Source organism: Apodemus sylvaticus, chromosome 10 (genome assembly GCF_947179515.1).
Source record: "Apodemus sylvaticus chromosome 10, mApoSyl1.1, whole genome shotgun sequence".
NCBI classification, from domain to species: Eukaryota; Metazoa; Chordata; class Mammalia; order Rodentia; family Muridae; genus Apodemus; species Apodemus sylvaticus.
The window spans coordinates 4,260,897-4,277,135 of NC_067481.1; the positions used below are offsets into that span (position 1 = coordinate 4,260,897).

The 16,239-nt window shown below is 46.2% G+C and overlaps 1 protein-coding gene across 3 annotated transcripts in view; it reads left to right on the forward strand.

The window, feature by feature from the left end:
• Cyth1 (cytohesin 1) overlaps positions 1–16,239 on the forward strand; it is an 83,571-nt gene that overhangs the window by 21,545 nt on the left and 45,787 nt on the right. The window contains exon 1 of one of the 3 annotated variants that reach the window (XM_052197504.1): positions 15,973–16,087. The exons of 1 other annotated variant lie outside the window; for it this stretch is intronic. In XM_052197504.1, coding sequence (XP_052053464.1) covers positions 16,060–16,087 — 28 coding nt within the window. In that variant the 5' untranslated portion in view covers positions 15,973–16,059. Of the gene's footprint in view, positions 1–15,972; positions 16,088–16,239 lie in introns of those variants that run through there. One more of the 3 variants, XM_052197502.1, reaches the window with a different exon arrangement.

Below are 16,239 nucleotides of genomic sequence, written 5' to 3' on the forward strand. Positions count from 1 at the left end.
AGCTGACTAGGGGGATGGGTGGAGCACCTCATTTGGTAACACTGATCTTGTGGTTTTACAGAAAAGGGGCTGTGTGATTAGGCTGAGCAAAGGGGAGGAAACAAAAAGGGGACGTGTGGGGTGTGGGGAGTCGGAAGTGGCCACCCTAGAGACCACACCCACCCACCCACCCACCCACCCTGCTCTGAGCTGCCAGCAAACTGAGTTCATAAGTGAACTTAAATTTTGTACTATGTTTGGCTTTTTTGGTAAAAGCTAAAAATTTTATCTTAAAACTCCTAATTGAATTTGGTTTAGACATGTAGAGAAAATTAAGAAGCAATTTAATAATCTCCCAACCCCCCTTTTTATGTCCTGTGGTTTCCAGCTACTTAAAGTACTGGAAAGATCATTGAAGGAGCTAGAAACTATACTTTTAAAATGCACAGCTAGTGCTGGCAATGAAGTACCTTAATCTGGCTGCAGAGCAGATTTCCCTGTCCTGACCATAAGCATCCCTGTAGCAAGTGCTGTGCTGAAACATCTGTTCAGTGCCTGGTGGGAAGGTCAGCGCTTACGTACACTAAGCTGATAGTACAACTTACTGGATGCCCCCTAAGTCATAGCTGCTGTTCAGAGGACATGTTCAGTGGAGAACAGCGCTTGTAGGTCGTTAAATCAGAGTGCATAGAGGGGAACTCAGCAATCTGGCCCAGCACTCTGTTTCCTTTGTGTGGTCACAGTTGACAGACAGCTGAGAGAGGCTCTGGAGTCAACTTTGAAAGATGGTAGGATCCAGAAAAGTAGAAAACACCAATCAGAGAGCTAGATGCCGTCGTTTAAGATAGACCATATGGAGACAGAGTGCTCACAGCAGCACCAGGCAGAAGCCAGAGTCACATAGCCTGGATGCCCATCAGCAGGTCAGGAGGCAGAGGGCAGTGGGCCATCTATGAACATTATTGAGCCATTGTAGGGGTGGATGACTCTACAGTAGCTGAGCCTTGACAACGGGGCACCAAAGGCCACATTACACAGCAGGCCAGGCCAGACAGAAAAGGGCAGTTGGTGGTTTCCATAGCTGGGGTGGCAGGAGTATGTATGGGGCTTTCTTTTAGGGGAATTTGGTGTTGGGGAACCAAACCTGGTCCTCTGTCCAAGCAGCTGGTGTGCTAAAGGGCTGAACCATCCCTCAGTCTTTCAGTTTTAAATGTTACTCTAAGGATGTTCAACACCAATAGAATTCTTAGATAGAATTCTCATTTTCAAAACACTGTTAAATCTTTGCATAAGGATGCCCACAGTATTCATTTCAGAATTCCTCCCTCTCCCCAAATACAGTAAGAGTTGACCAGAGCCACGCAGTCTCTGGCCTCCAAAGCCTTTCCTAGAAGTACCAATGGCATCAGTTTGACATTTCCTTGGTTTTCTTTGAAGGTATCAGGTTTGGTGTTTGTCTGTTTGGGCTCACCTCCTCTCACCTCCTCTGACCTCCTCTCACCTCCTCTGACCTCCTCGCCACCTTCCCCAGCAGCTGCAGTGTCTTCTGCCTGCTCCTCATCTCCAGGCAGCAGGCAGTCCTTCTGGATGGTCCCAGGGCCTTTCTTCTTAGGACTGACTGTGCTGGGGACTTCTGTGTTCTGACTTCCCTCCTGACCTGTCCTGGAAGCACCATGCCGGGATCACCTTTAGCAGTGGAAGATGCTGTCGTTGCTGTTTTGTGTATTAGTGATGTTCTCAGAACTCTCCTAGAAGTTCTGCAGCAAAGGCCATGTGGGAGGTGTACTCATGTTTCCAGGTTAGAAAATACCTTTGTGACTCTGTGGTTGTTTTGTATTTAGTAAGAATTCTTCTGTTTTAAATGTGTGTGTGTGTGTGTGTGTGTGTGTGTGTGTGTGTGTGTGTGAGAGAGAGAGAGAGAGAGAGAGAGAGAGAGAGAGAGAGAGAGAGAGTGAGAGTGTGAGTATGAGAATATAATGTTCAGGAGGCTTTTTATGCTGTGTTTTTGTTTGCCAACATGTTTAGAAATACTGGCCGTCCTTTGATGGGCATTTAGAGTTTCTGGTGCTGTTGAGAGTGCGCTATGATGTTCACACTCCTGCCTGGCAGTGTGCGTGTGATGCTGCATCCCAGCAGCGTTTGGGCCGACAGAGATCCCTTTGCTTCCACTCACACCAGTGCCATCACCTGTTGAGAGTTTTTCTCTGGAGAGAGATTTCTGAGCTCCGTGTCCTGTGCCAGCACTGTGACACCCAAACCCCTAAATCGCTGAGTAACCACTGGCTGATGGTTTGCAGTAGCACTGAGCCTGGAGTTCACTGAGGGAACTGACTTTTCATTGTGCCGAGTTCTGTGTGCCGGCTCAGCTCCTCTCAGCTTCTTTACAATGTCTTTCAATAAAAGTTTAGATTTTTTTCGTTGTAAAAAATTTTCTTTTACAAGGTAAGTTTAGCTGTGGACGCTTGAGTTGGCCAGTGTGGGGATTTATAGTGAGCAACTTGTTAGGCTCAGTAGAGAGTCTAACACTCATCACTAGATTCCCTCACCTTGTGTGGACACTGAAACAACTGTCTCAGGCCCCACGCTGGCTTTCCTGCTCTGTTTAACTGGCTGCTACTTGAGAACCTTATCCTCTCAGGGGTTTCTGCTAGAGGGGAATTAGGGTGTGAAACTAAGTCATTGGTGGTATGCAGCCTTCATTTTCTCCAATTTTTTTAAAAGAGAGATTTATCTATTTATTTGTTTGTTTGTTTATATGGGTGTCTTACCTGTGTTGCATTACATAAGAGCATTGGATCTCATGGGACTACAGTGGGTGCTGGGGATTGAACTCAGGACCTCAGAAGAACACTCAGTACTCTTAACCACTGAGCCATCACTCTAGCCCCCATTTTCTTTAGTCTTATAAATTTTTTTTTGTTTTTTTGGATTTTTTTTTTTGAGACAGGGTTTCTCTGTATAGTCCTGGCTGTCCTGGAACTTACTCTGTAGACCAGGCTGGCCTTGAACTCAGAAATTTGCCTGCCTCTGCCTCCCAGAGTGCTGGGATTACAGGCGTGTGCCACCACTGCCCGGCGTCATTTTCTTTAGTCTTAAAGAGAAAGTTTGTACCAATGTCACACACACACACATACATCTATATGTATATTATACATATGTGCATATTATACATACATATATACTCACATTACTCTTTATTATAGTAATAAATCCTTGCTTTTGGCTTTCCAAGAGATTTTTCTCAATAATATACAGACATTCAGCTTTTTAAATACTTTTCCACCTGAACATATGTGATATATCAAAAAAAATGCAACTAAACCGATGAGGTAGTCTGGTGTACCTTTTCTTGTATGACAGATATTAAGCACTTGAAGTATATATACATATATACTTTATACATATGTAAAATACTGTAATAATTTTTATATTGGTTACATGCTGAAGTGCTGCTTCAGCTATATTTGGTTAAATAGAGTATAATCTTAAAATTAATGTAACCTACCATCTGCTTTCCCTTCCCCCTTCTCCCCTCTTCTTCCTTTTCTTGGCTTCACAAACCCTCTCTATATACCCCAGGTCCTCAAATTCAGGACCCTCCTACCTTAGCTAAAATTACAGGCATGGGCCACATACCCGGCTGTGAAGTATAAAAATGTATTTTCTAGGTGAGAAAATTTTCATATGGAGAGAGCAGGTGACTTCTGTCCAACCCAGGCCCAGGCAGCTGACTCCTGGGGCTTTTGGATCATGGTGACATTTCTGTAGATGACAGTTAACTATCCATTCAGAAAGAAATTTAGATCTATTTGTTGTTTTGTACCTGAATCAACTGCAGATGAGTTTGGGTTAAAGATAGAGTTAGGTTAAAGATTAGATAGATAGACAGACAGACAGACAGACATAGGTTAAAGATTAGATAGGTAGACAGACAGACAGACAGACACACACAGATGCAAATTTGCTGATAATTTTAGTTTTATTGGTAATGCTAACTCCTCAGTCACTCTCCTCTAAACCCAGAAGTCAGAAAGACTAGTTTGACAGGCTAGACTATAGATAAGTGGATTTTTGTGGAGCAAAAGCCCTTAGGAAGAAAGTTTAGGGGGACAATGGAGTAGCACATAGATTCAGAGTATCGCTATCCAAGCTACGTGTAGAGTCTACAACCAGCAATAAACTCAGTCGCTAGAGCATGGTGCATGTATGCTTGGCATCCCAGCACAGGCTGGGGCCAGCCGGTGGGAAGGAGAGAGTGGCTACTGCCCCTTCCTGCAGGTATTTGAGCAGCATCAGTTACAGTTGATATTCAGTGCACTCAAGAACCCCGATCTTGGTTTCCAAATACTATCTACATTCAAAAGATTCTACAGTCCTTGGCAAGATAGTTGATGCCATGGCCTGACTTGACAAATGACAAAATGAGCCCGCCTGGAAGATCTTTGTGATGGCAGCAAGCAGTGGAGTTTCGAAATGACAGCGCCACCTTGAGGACACCCAAGGCAGTGAAATTACCACTCAGAAGATGCTGAGGAGGAGAATCTCCCCAGGAAGAGACTAGTCTGGGGGTTGGGGTGGGGACAAGGATGACCTCACAGAAGCCTGGCTTACTTTCCTGTACCCCATGTTCAAGGCCATAGGTGCTGACAAAAAGATTGATTGGCTTTACATACTCTGACCCAGAGGTGACCTCATTTTACGTGTTAGTCTTTTCTAAATTGTGTGACCTCAGTGTAATCTTAAGAAACAGCTGACAAATGGAAGCTGAGGAACTGTTGGGGCTCTGCTCTTTGTGTGTTAAGTCCTGAAACCTGGAGTGCTGAGGGACCACCAGAGGCTGGAAGTGACTGAAGAGACTTGACAGTGAAGGCAGTGGAAGGCTCTTGTGATGGTGTGCGCCTGTAGTCCTAGCACGGGGGTGGGGGGTTGGGAGGGAGGACAGTCAGGAGTTCAAGGTCAGCCTTAGTTACATAGTGGGGTGAGGCTCATCTGGGTTACAGAGACCCTGACTTAACAAAAGAAGACAAATAATAATATCTGAATTTTTAGAAATGAAATCAGGTGAAGTATTCTGAGGTTTGAACAGAAAGGGCATTTACATGGAAGGTGTGCTGTCAGAGTAAGCTCATTACATTCACAGCGCACCCATGGGCAGAGCCTAGCAATAGTCACGTAAGATGTAACCACAGGGGAAGCAGGGTGATGGGTTCACGGAAACACCATTGCCTCTTCTGCCCATTCAAAAATGTTGAGATAACAGTGAAGAGCTGCTTCAGTTAAGAGGAACTCAGCTCTGGCTCTACCTCACAATTTCCACAGGTACAGCAGCAGATGGTAGAGAACATTCTCTGTTCAAACACTCTCCTGTGGAGCACACCCATGGGTAGAGCCTGAGGGGCAGCCTCGTGCTGTGACACCTCATAGAAAGTGCTGTTAGTCTGCTGCATACTGCCCTCCCCACAGGGCAGCCATGGGGATGCTTGCTGAATTCAGAGAAAATGGTCTGGAGACCATTCTCAAGGACGGATGCAGGCTTCCTGTTGGGCTGTGAGTGGGCTTGGGATTTTTACTTCTATGTTTTGTGTACTATGCCTGCCCTGGTACCACAGAAGTACAGTTGTCACGTATCCCTCATGCAGCTTAAACCAGAAGGAAGGACATGCAGGAAGGCGTGCCATCAGTGAATATTTTAAATATCTTTTTGTGTTTATAAAACAACTCATACTGTTTATTCAATGTCTATGCTTTATTTAATAGCAGGTTGGTGTTTTGTTTTGTTTTTGGACTGGCACTTTGCCTCTTAGAAAACTCCTTGTTGTCCATGAAAGTTTGTATGTATGTAGCCCTGGCTGTCCTGGACTTGCTTTGTAGACCAGGCTGGCCTCAAACTCACAGAGATCCACCCATCTCTGCCTCCCGAGTACTGGAATTAAAGGCCACCACTTCTGGCCTGTGAAGTTTTGGTAGCAAGGAGCTGCCATTTAGGAGTTTCAGAGTTTAGGCAAACTGTGCCTCTGTGCTACCATGGGGTAAGGTATAGGAGAGAGATGGTGGGAGGGGTGAGGTGCAGGGGGAGAACAAGGTGGGAGGGGTGAGGTGCAGGGGGAGCATTGGGAGGGGTGATGTGCAGGGGAGAGAGCTAAAGTGGAAGGGTACTCAAAGGGTCAGGACAGGTGGCTGTCTCCTCCCTTCACCCCTAAGCATACTTCATCTTTTTTTTTTTTTTTTTTTTTTGGTTTTCGAGACAGGGTTTCTCTGTGTAGCCTTGGCTGTCCTGGAACTCACTCTGTAGACCAGGCTGGCCTCGAACTCAGAAATCCGCCTGCCTCTGCCTCCCAAGTACTGGGATTAAAGGCGTGCGCCACCACCGCCCAGCAAGCATACTTCATCTTGAGTTAGAGATGGTGATGATGGTGAGGCTGAGGTGACTGGAGAATGCTATTTTGCCTCGGTCAGGTAGCACAGAGAGATCACATAGTCCCACAGAAGTACCTCTGTATAATTTTGCAAACTGATCCATGCATTTAAAATTCACCCGGTGGATTCTCAGACTGTGTCCTCTGGTCTCTTAGCTAGCATAACAGCTCTTGGCAGCTCACCCGGCAGTGCGACGGCCCAGTTCCTGATAGGACTCCCCACTATCCTGCCTTGTAGTTTGCCTTTCTCCATCCCTGCTTGTTGCAGCCCACTCTCTGGAGTAGGTTCCTCGCCTGAGAAGAGAACAAGGCTTGCTGTGGTTGGGCACGCAGTTTTTTCAGAGTAGAGTTACAAGGAGAGCGGGAGGGGAGGCTTGGGAGCCAGGCTGCTGGGTCTTGAGGGGACTTCTGTTGTGCACAGCTCTGTCTGAAACTGTCCTCCTTCTCAAATGGGGCCTTCTCACCCAAAGGTTATTATCTTATGAGATGGTGACTTCTGTGTAGCATTTGTTATTTCTAGGTCACCTCTAAAGTAAATGCTACACGATGCCACCAAGTTTTCTCAAAAAGTGTTTTCCTTTCCTTCTCCAATGTGATCCACTATTCCCGTGGGAGAATTTTTTTTTTTTGTATTCTTCTGAGCTTGGAGCTCCTCAGCCTCAGAATCCCATGCTTAGCTGCTTTGTGGTCATCTGTTCCACAACAGTGCTGCCACCCCTGTGTCCTTCAGTAAACCCCACACTTAATACTTGGGGACAAAGTGCCAGACAGAATGGCTCGTGAAGGTTCCGCAGTGTTTGCCAAATCAGCACAGAGCATCAGTGTACACTTGACTGCAGTTACCCTGGGCAAGGGGACACCTGCTGGGCAGGGGAGGCAGGCATGTGGTGGAAGCCTGTGCCAGCACTGGAAGGCAGCGGCAGCAGTGACTTGGAGGCTGTCCTGGTCTACTTAATGACTGTGAGATAAGCCAAGGCTACAAAGTGAGATCCAGTCTCAAAGCACCAAGAGGGAAGAAAAACCCTAAGGGAGAGTGAAGGTGAAAGTTGCCACAAAATGTAATTCCTATATTAGGTTGCACCAAACACACATTCAAAGGTAACTTAACAGCCATGGAGAGCAACAGTTTATTCATTTAGCCAGCAGAGGGCAGTGTCCACCCAGTCTCAGATACAAGAGGGTTCCCCCCCCCCTTTTTTAGTTTATTTTTAAAACTTTTAAATTAATTAACTAACTAATTAAAGTAAATTTTGTTCTCTTTACTTAAAAGATATTTAAAGGTACTATAGTACCACATTGAAGTGTGGCGTGAAGATTAACTCAGCGTTAGCATTATCATTCTTCCCTGAGGAGCATACAGTGTGTTCTTTGCCATGGAGAAAGGTGTCTCCCTGGCCAGTAACGTGTCAATGAAGTCTGCAAGATGTATCTTCCAACATCTCTGGGCTGTGGTCAATTGGGGCCTTACATTATTGCCTCCAGAGAGTTTCTTTAGCTGGGAGCCTTCTCCATACTGTGGACAGCACTGCACCCTAGGTGGACTTCCTAGAAGACTGTGGGTCTTCTCTGAGCACCGTGCAGGGCTGTCTGTCCTTATTACAGACAGGAAGCCTGAGCCATACAGTGCTCACTCTGGGACACTTGATGGCACTGATAATAGATTGTTTTTTACAAAGGAATAAGATCAATCTTTGTTGGTTTTACATTATACCTTTTCTGTGTCTTATTTTTTTTCTTGTAAATGTCAGTTGCCCTTCTTAGAAAAAATAAAATAAAACAAGAGATGTTCATGGTGACACACCCTTGTAATCTTAGCATTTAGGAGTTGAGCTTCCTCTGTTGCAAGTTCAAAGCCAGCCTAGACAAGTGAGAACCTGAAGAGGGGAGAGGGACAGGCAGCATATAACTTTGGCAAAGGCATGCCTTAGGTGGTGTTTGTCTTGACACCTTTTTAATGTTGACTCTTCATTTTGATAATAAAAGTGTTATAATTCTACCTCATACACGCTTGTTCTGGCCAGCCATGAGAACCCCATGGGTATCGGAGAGGCTTGTCAGGGGATGGGAGCAGGCTACAGCGTCTCAGCAATATTGCCACCTTTATCCTGGAGTCTTCTCTGGAAGGCACCTTTGAACACAGTGCTTGGTATATTTGACCCTGTTGGTTCTGTTTTATGCTGTGGTAGAATTGACAATTAAGCAGTGACAGACATAAGACAGCAAAAAGCGACCCTTTGTGCCACTGTGCTAATTTCATCTGTAGCATATTCCATAGGCAATATTTATTTATTTTATTTTGGGTTGTGAGCCTAGCCCTTAATGGCTGAGCCATTTCTCCAACCCCTTTATTTATTTTTAAATGCTAAGTAGTGATTTCATTAAAAAATATATGTGTAATTTTAGTTGGTGGGTAGACGTATGGACAGGCTAGGCCGTAACCACTGCGCCAGGCAGGAAGTGCTCTAGAGTTGGAGAGCAAGCATGGCAGGGAAGCACAGAATGTCACAGAAATATCCATGTCATCAGCATCACGGCAAGTCAGCCATCTAGGCTTGTTCTCACCTTATCCATTGCAGGTGGGTGTGAGTAAAGGATTGCTTATGTTTATGTGTCTTAATTGTTTGGAGCCGTGGAACACCTCGAGTCCAGACTCCCGCAGAGTGTGTGAGGGGGAGGGCAGGAGAGCCAACGCTCACTGAGGAGACCAGGCAGCTAAGCAGTGTGCTGTCCTGGAGACAGGGAGGAGGAGTAAAGCCTTGGGTTCCTGCCGTGGGAAAACAACAGTAAGTACAGAGGTGGCAGGTGTGCTAATTTGCCCTACGAGTCTTCCAGAACATCATGTTGTACACCTTAAATATGCACAATAAAATTTATTTTAAAAACAAACTCGCATAGGAATGCTGTGACGCATGATTCGGATATGCATAGCTTTCAAATGTCTTCTGCTTGGCCGCTTTCATACTCAGTGTAGGGCCTCCCTCAGCTCCTGTGGCGCTCCAGGCATCTGAAGCCCTGTTCTGAGCCTTGGTCTGCTTTTGTTATTTCAAATGTACGTGGGAACTTCCTAACAGTTCCCATTCAGGTAAATGCATAATGACCTTTCTAGGAGACTCCATTTGGCACTGTGCTTAGAGTGTGAGATACTTATATATTCCAGTGTTCTGGAGAGTCCCTGTTTATGTTAACTAGATGCTGTAAACTACGGTTTTTTTGTTTTGTTTTGTTTTATTTTTATTTTATTTATTTATTTAGTTAGTTTGCTTTTGCTTTTGAGACAGTGTCTCAATATGCAGCCTTAACTCCTCAGAACTTCCTGTGTAGTCTGGGCTAGCCTTGAACTCATAGAGATCTGCTTGACTCTGCCTCCTGAGTGCTGGGAGTGAAGATATGCGCTACCACAGTCAGCTAGGATGCTAGAATTCTTAATATTGCCAGTTCTCTTAGTCAGGGTTTCTATTCCTGCACAAACATCATGACCAAGAAGCAAGTTGGGGAGGAAAGGGTTTATTGAGCGTACATTTCCACGTTGCAGTTCATCACTATAGGAAGTCAGGACTGGAACTCAAGCAGGTCAGGAAGCAGGAGCTGATGCAGAGGCTATGGAGGGATGTTTCTTACTGGCTTGCTTCCCCTGGTTTGCTCAGCCTGCTCTCTTATAGAACCCAAGAACACCAGCCCAGGGATGGGACCACCCACAAGGGGCCCTCCCCACCTAATCACTAATTGAGAAAATGCCCCACAGCTGGATCTCATGGAGGCAACTAAAACTCCTTTCTCTGTGATAACTCCAGCCTGTGTCAAGTTGAGGAGACCGGGCAGCTAAGCTACGAAACTAGCCAGTACACCAATTTTCAAGTTCTCAGTCCCAATTTGTAAGATAAAGCTAGATCTACCTCCTATTTATGTAGAGTCCTAATAAGTTACTTAGCTGGGCTTTGACTATACTTTGTAGCCTGGGGGTTAGGCTTGAATTTGTAGTCCTCTCCTCAGCCTTTTAAGTAGTCACTATTACAGGCCTGTGCCTAGGACCCTGGATGTTGTTGTTTAGACTTTGGGATGGATGGCCTTGCTGTGTAGTTCAGGTGGGCCTCTGGCTCGTGATTCCCACCCCAGGACTCTGAGTGTTGGGATTACCGGGGCCCACAACATGCCTTGCCTAGTAAGGACAATAATTATGTAGTTACTTTCCTCTGAGTCATGCATGGTACTTTGGGACTGATGACGGGTTTCTTTATTTCTTTTTTAGTTAACAGAGTTAGTGCTTCACTAGCTTTAGGAAGCAGAAATCAAGTAGAGGGCATTGTGACATGATCAGGGGTTTCTCTTGCATTCCAGTTTATAGGGCAGCTTTTCTGCTCAGGATCACAGAAGCTGGGACTCAGGCCTGTTTTTCTGGATTGCCAGTAAGTTTCATCATCAGCCAGAGTAGGGATAGTCGCTGCTCTGAGCTATGTTGATTTATTCTTTCTTCTCTCTCTCTCTCTCTCTCTCTCTCTCTCTCCTTTTCTTTCTTTCCTTTTCTCTCTCTCTCCTTTTCTTTCTTTCCTTCTCTCTCTCTCTCTCTCTCTCTCTCTTTCTTTCTTTCTTTCTTTCTTTCTTTCTTTCTTTCTTTCATGTACATGAGCATGTTGGTGACCCACCATCCCATTACAGATGGTTGTGAGCCACCATGTGGTTGCTGGGACTTGAACTCAGGACCTCTGGAAGAATAGCCAGTGCTCTTAACCACTGAGCCATCTCTCCAGCCCTCAATTCACTTTTTGAGAATTATACTAAGGATAGATCATTGAATAATGGAGTTGAGCTTTGTGAAGGCCCAAAGCCAGGGGCTGATAGACAGGGCTTTGAGGAACTGTAGGCGGGGACTGGGGGACAGGGCTGTGAAGTCCTGATTTGCAGAGGATGTGAATCACAGGGACCCAAGGGATAAGGCTGTGAGATCCTGAGGAGTGGGGGTGTAAAGGTTCATGGTGGAGGGAAAGGACTGGGGGGCAGAAGCTGTGGGGCCAGCCTGTGGCCTGCGCTCAGAAGATGGAGTTTCATATTTGGCCCTGGCACTACCTTAGACATAGAGTAGGGACTTGAGCCTTTTATTGCTTGGCTGCTCATCTCTCATAGCAGCTTCTCGGGTCATGTGACTTCTGCCCTGGCTGCCTGTAGCCTAGGCTCTTAGCAGCACCCTGGTGTGTGTCACAAAGGAAGTCAGATGTCTCTGATCTGCCCAGAGTGTGGCAGTGCTCATTCGTCTCACCCAGAACAGAAACTGCTGCCCTTGACACAGCCCAAGACCCCCACAGCCCTCCAACCTCTCCTCTTTACAGTCCTTCCAGCTGAACCCCACACTCTCCAGAGCCCCAGAGCACAAGTCCAGGAGCAGCCAACTATCTTCCTCATCTCACACGGGGGAAACACTGTGTCCATTTAGTCCTTGATGTTTCTGCAGCCCATACCCACTGTGCTCAGGGACCCTTACGGGGGAAATGGTAGAAAGGAAAGATTACAGAATTGATTGGTTTGTTTTTTTTTTTAAAGATGTATAAAACTGAAGATAGACTTGGAGTTAAAAATAAGTTGCAGATTACATTATATGTTCTAAATAGTCTGTTCAGTCCTACAAACTGGTAGGAAGGATGACAATCAGTAGGAAAAACCCCCAGGGTGTGTCCAGCAGCTCATGGAACAGAAGTGTTCTCATGCTTCAGGAAAGGCAGCCTTGATAGCAGTGAGGCCAGTGCAGAAATCAGCACTAGGAATGTCCCCACCCGTCAGTGCAGTTCAGCGGGGGCCTGGCTGGACAGATCAAACTCTAGGAATTCAGACATGTGCTGTCCCACTTCTAGGAGATAGGAAACTGAAGTGATCTGTGCTTCCCAAGTCAAGATTATCTGGGATTCAGATCTAATGCCAGAGGTAGAAATAGGGGTTAGGAATCATTAAACAGGTTTTGATGCAGTGATACAGGATTCTTCAAGGGCAGAGGGCAACACTCACCCCATAGAAGGCTTAGGACTAGACAAGGCAGGCTACATCAGCAAGGCACAGAAAGAAGATTTAGTGAAAGCCACCAGTACTTCTTAGATTTAACTGTCAACTCAACACAATGTGCAATCACCAGGGAAGGGAGTGAATTGAGAACTGAGGCTTGCCTAGATCAGGCTAGCCTCTGGGCATGTCTTTGGGGATTCCTTGGTTGGTTATTAATTGAAGTAAGAGTTCATAGACCACTGTCTATGAACTCACCATTTCATGGGCTGGACCCGAAAGCTCAGACTAAGTAAGCAGATGGTAAGGGTATATTCCTTTCTCTCAGCCTTTGGTTGTGGATATGCTGTGATTCACTGCTTAAAGTTCCTGCCTTGCCTTACCTGAATGAGGGACTGTGTCCTGGAATTTTAAGCCAAATAAATCCTTTCTCCTCAGAGCTGTATTTAACCAGGGCATTTGTTACATTAACAGAAATGAAACTAGGACACCACCCTGTGATGTCATGGTATTACTCGTGTTGTTACAGACAGCTTGTTAAGGAGCCTCACAGTCCCCAGGAACACAGGGGAGGCTTTTCTGGATCAAGCAACCCTACTGTTAAGAGAGTCTTAGGGAGAACTAGAGCTAGGTCCAGAGCTTGTGCACAGGGCACTGAGATTGGACCCTGCTTACAAGTTACAGGCTAGGAGTAATGAAAACACATGGCACCCTTTATAGTCCTGGAAAAAACAGGGCTGGGGGTGGCTTACTGGTAAAGTGCCATACAAGCATGGCACTGTGAATCTCATCCCCACTCCCTGGAAAAGTCAGGTGTGCAATTCCATTGCTGGAGGAGGTGCAGAAAGGAGGCTCCCGGGGTTTCTGGCCAGCAAGTCTGGCTGAACCAGTGATCTCCAACTGAGAAAACCACTTCTTAAAATCAGGTGAAGAGCTGGGCATGGTGGCACACACCTTTAGTCCCAGCAATTGGGAGACAGAGGCAGGCAGATTTCTGTGAGTTTGAGGCCAACTACATCTACATCCTGAGTTCCAAGACAGCCAGGACTATGTAAAGAGACTCTCTGTGTGTGTGTGTGTGTGTGTGTGTGTGTGTGTGTGTGTAGAGAGAGAGAGAGAAAGTGAAAAGCAATACTTGATGCACTTGTGAACACACCTGTAAACACACACACTTGCACACACACAAAGTAAAAATGAGGTGTTTATAAACAGCATGCAAAATAATTACTAACTTTGTGGTGTGTATACATATATATGTGTGGTATGAAAGGCACATATAATATAATGTACATTGCATGCAGCAGAAGCCAAACCAAAGCCACACTACCCTCAGTGGTTGTCACGGGCAGGATCAGACTGCCTGCTACTGTTCTCTACTTTCATCTGTGAATGTGTCTCATGAACATCATCAAAAACACACAGAAAACATCTTGATGTGTTGCATCAGAAACTAGGAATGGGGTGGTACCCAGTGCAGTGCGTAGCCTCACTGTGGTCGCCATTAGAAAGAATGGCAGGGGCTGATGTCCTCCAGAATCCTTGAGCAAGGTAGAGCAACCTGGCACAGTGGTCAGGGTGGCAGAGGACAAGTTGGTAAACTCAGGCAAGAGACCACTTTGAGCTTGTCTTCCTTGGGAGCGATTCACTTTAGATCTAGATTAGCGTTGTCACAATGCAGGCTTGGGAATAAATGTAGATCAAGCAACAGCGCCCTCTTCAGGGATAGGAACAACAAATTCCCACAGAATCCGCAATGACCTCTGTAATCTTGAGTGGATGAGCAGTGCTAGCGGGAGGGGGCATCCACACCTGATGTCAGCACACAGTACAGGGCAAGCGCAGCCCACACAGCGTGATGTTGTCACACTGGCACTGAGTCACAGTGGGACGGGCCCCAGAAGTCAAATCTCTGCAGCCAACTGACCCTCAACAAAAACACCAACGCTGGTACCAGAGAAACTGGGTGTGAACATGTGAAAGAGTGAAACCTGACCCTTCTCTCCATCATAAACTCCAGATGATCGAAGACCTGAATTAGGATAAAAAGTACAAAACCAATAGAAAATGCAGGGTAGCACTGTAAGATGTTACACTATGGCTAAGAGCCCCTAAACAAAGGCAAACACAGACCAGTGCAATTTTATCAAACTAAAAAGCTTTTGAGAAAAATATGTAAGCTGTGTAGAATATAATATCTAATATACAAGGAACCACGTAGAAGAAACCTAATTAAAAAACAAGCCGGTGGCTGGGCATGGTGGTGCATGTCTGCATCTTAGCACTTAGTAGGTGGAGCAGGAAGATGAGAGGTGAGATCATCTTCAGCTATGTAGGGAGTTTGAGGCCAGCTCAGACTACATGAGGCTGTCTAAAACAAACAGATGTAGAGACAACAGAAGAACAAAGAGCAGGCGATGAAATAGAGCGTTCTTGAAAGAAGCAATACAAATGGCCACAGATGCACTGGGCATGGTGACATAGGCCTGTATGTAGTTCTAGCACTTCACAAGCTTAAGTAAGGTCATCGTGAGTTCAAGGCCAGTCTGGGCTATAAGGCAAGGTTCTGTCTCAAGCAACCAAACAAAAACCCACAAAGCCTAGTTACAAAAATGACCAAAATATTTAAAATGCTCAATATTATTCAACCATTGGGGATGATGATCATCAGGGATGATGCCAGCAAAAAGCCTGAGGACACAGGTACGTGGTGCAGCGTCACTGCAGACACTGTGGCGGCTCCTTACAGAGCAAGACAGCCGTGCACATCGAGCGCTTTACCTGTGGACCCCCTGGCTGGCCTGCCTTATTATTACTTACTTACTTACTTATTTACTTAGGTTTTCAAGGCAAGATTTCTCTGTGTGGCCCTGGCTGTTCTGGAACTTCCTCTGTAGAACAGGCTGGCCTTGAACTCAGATCTAACTGTCTCTGTTTCCTGAGTGCTGGCACGCACCATCACTCTACCCACTGAACATGCCAGCCCCACAGTTATTGATGAGAAGACTTAGAAGTTTCCCATACACACTGAAAGACAAGGAAATACATTACTCGCCCTAATTTTGGAGCTAACCCTTGTGTATATGGAATTACCAGACAGACCCTCAGAAGCAGGCAGTTGTTCTGTGTGTGTTAAAACCACAGAAGTCAGAAAGTGGCTAAAACCGACCCCTGTGGACTGGGAGCGAGGCCGTTGCTTTCTCATCTCCAGGGCCTTGTGCCTGTAGCTGGGGTTTGGTAGCACACTGTGGTGGTCACTGTCTTGTCATTGTCTGTGGATGATGATACGCGACTTTCTAACTGGGAGGCGACCTGGGAAGATTGAGGAAGTGAGGCAGAAAGAAGCAGCTGCTGCGTCCTTGCTTGGGTGCGTGAAGACGGGGCGGGCCACCGCCAAGCTGTCATGATGACTCAGTGTGGTTTAACAGGCTAGAAGATGCCTGAGCTTGACCTGGGAACTGGGTGGTGGCAGGCTGCAGTGGGCTGATTGGTCCCTGTGCCACAAGCCCTTCCTCTGGTACAGAAGCAGTTCTGAGCTGTCCTAGTGGCTGGACTGCTCCCCTGCAGGTGTTTCCAGCTCCACCCACCCACAGCCCTGAAAACTGCTCTGGACTTGGCTAAGAGAGTTACAGTTCTCCTTCGTGGCCAAGCCCAGTAAGCCTGTCCTGTCCTGAGAAGTCAAACAATGGTTCTTAAAGAAGAAGGGGAGGATGGTGAGTTCCGCCCCAGACTGGACCCAGGCGCCTCAGGTGGCTGCGGTAGAATTCTGGGAGTCTCTTTAGACCCAGGCACAGTTAGAGTATGGTTTTTATCCTGTTCCTTTTAGAAGCTCTTTGAGTTACAGTGTGCTGAGGGAACAATATTC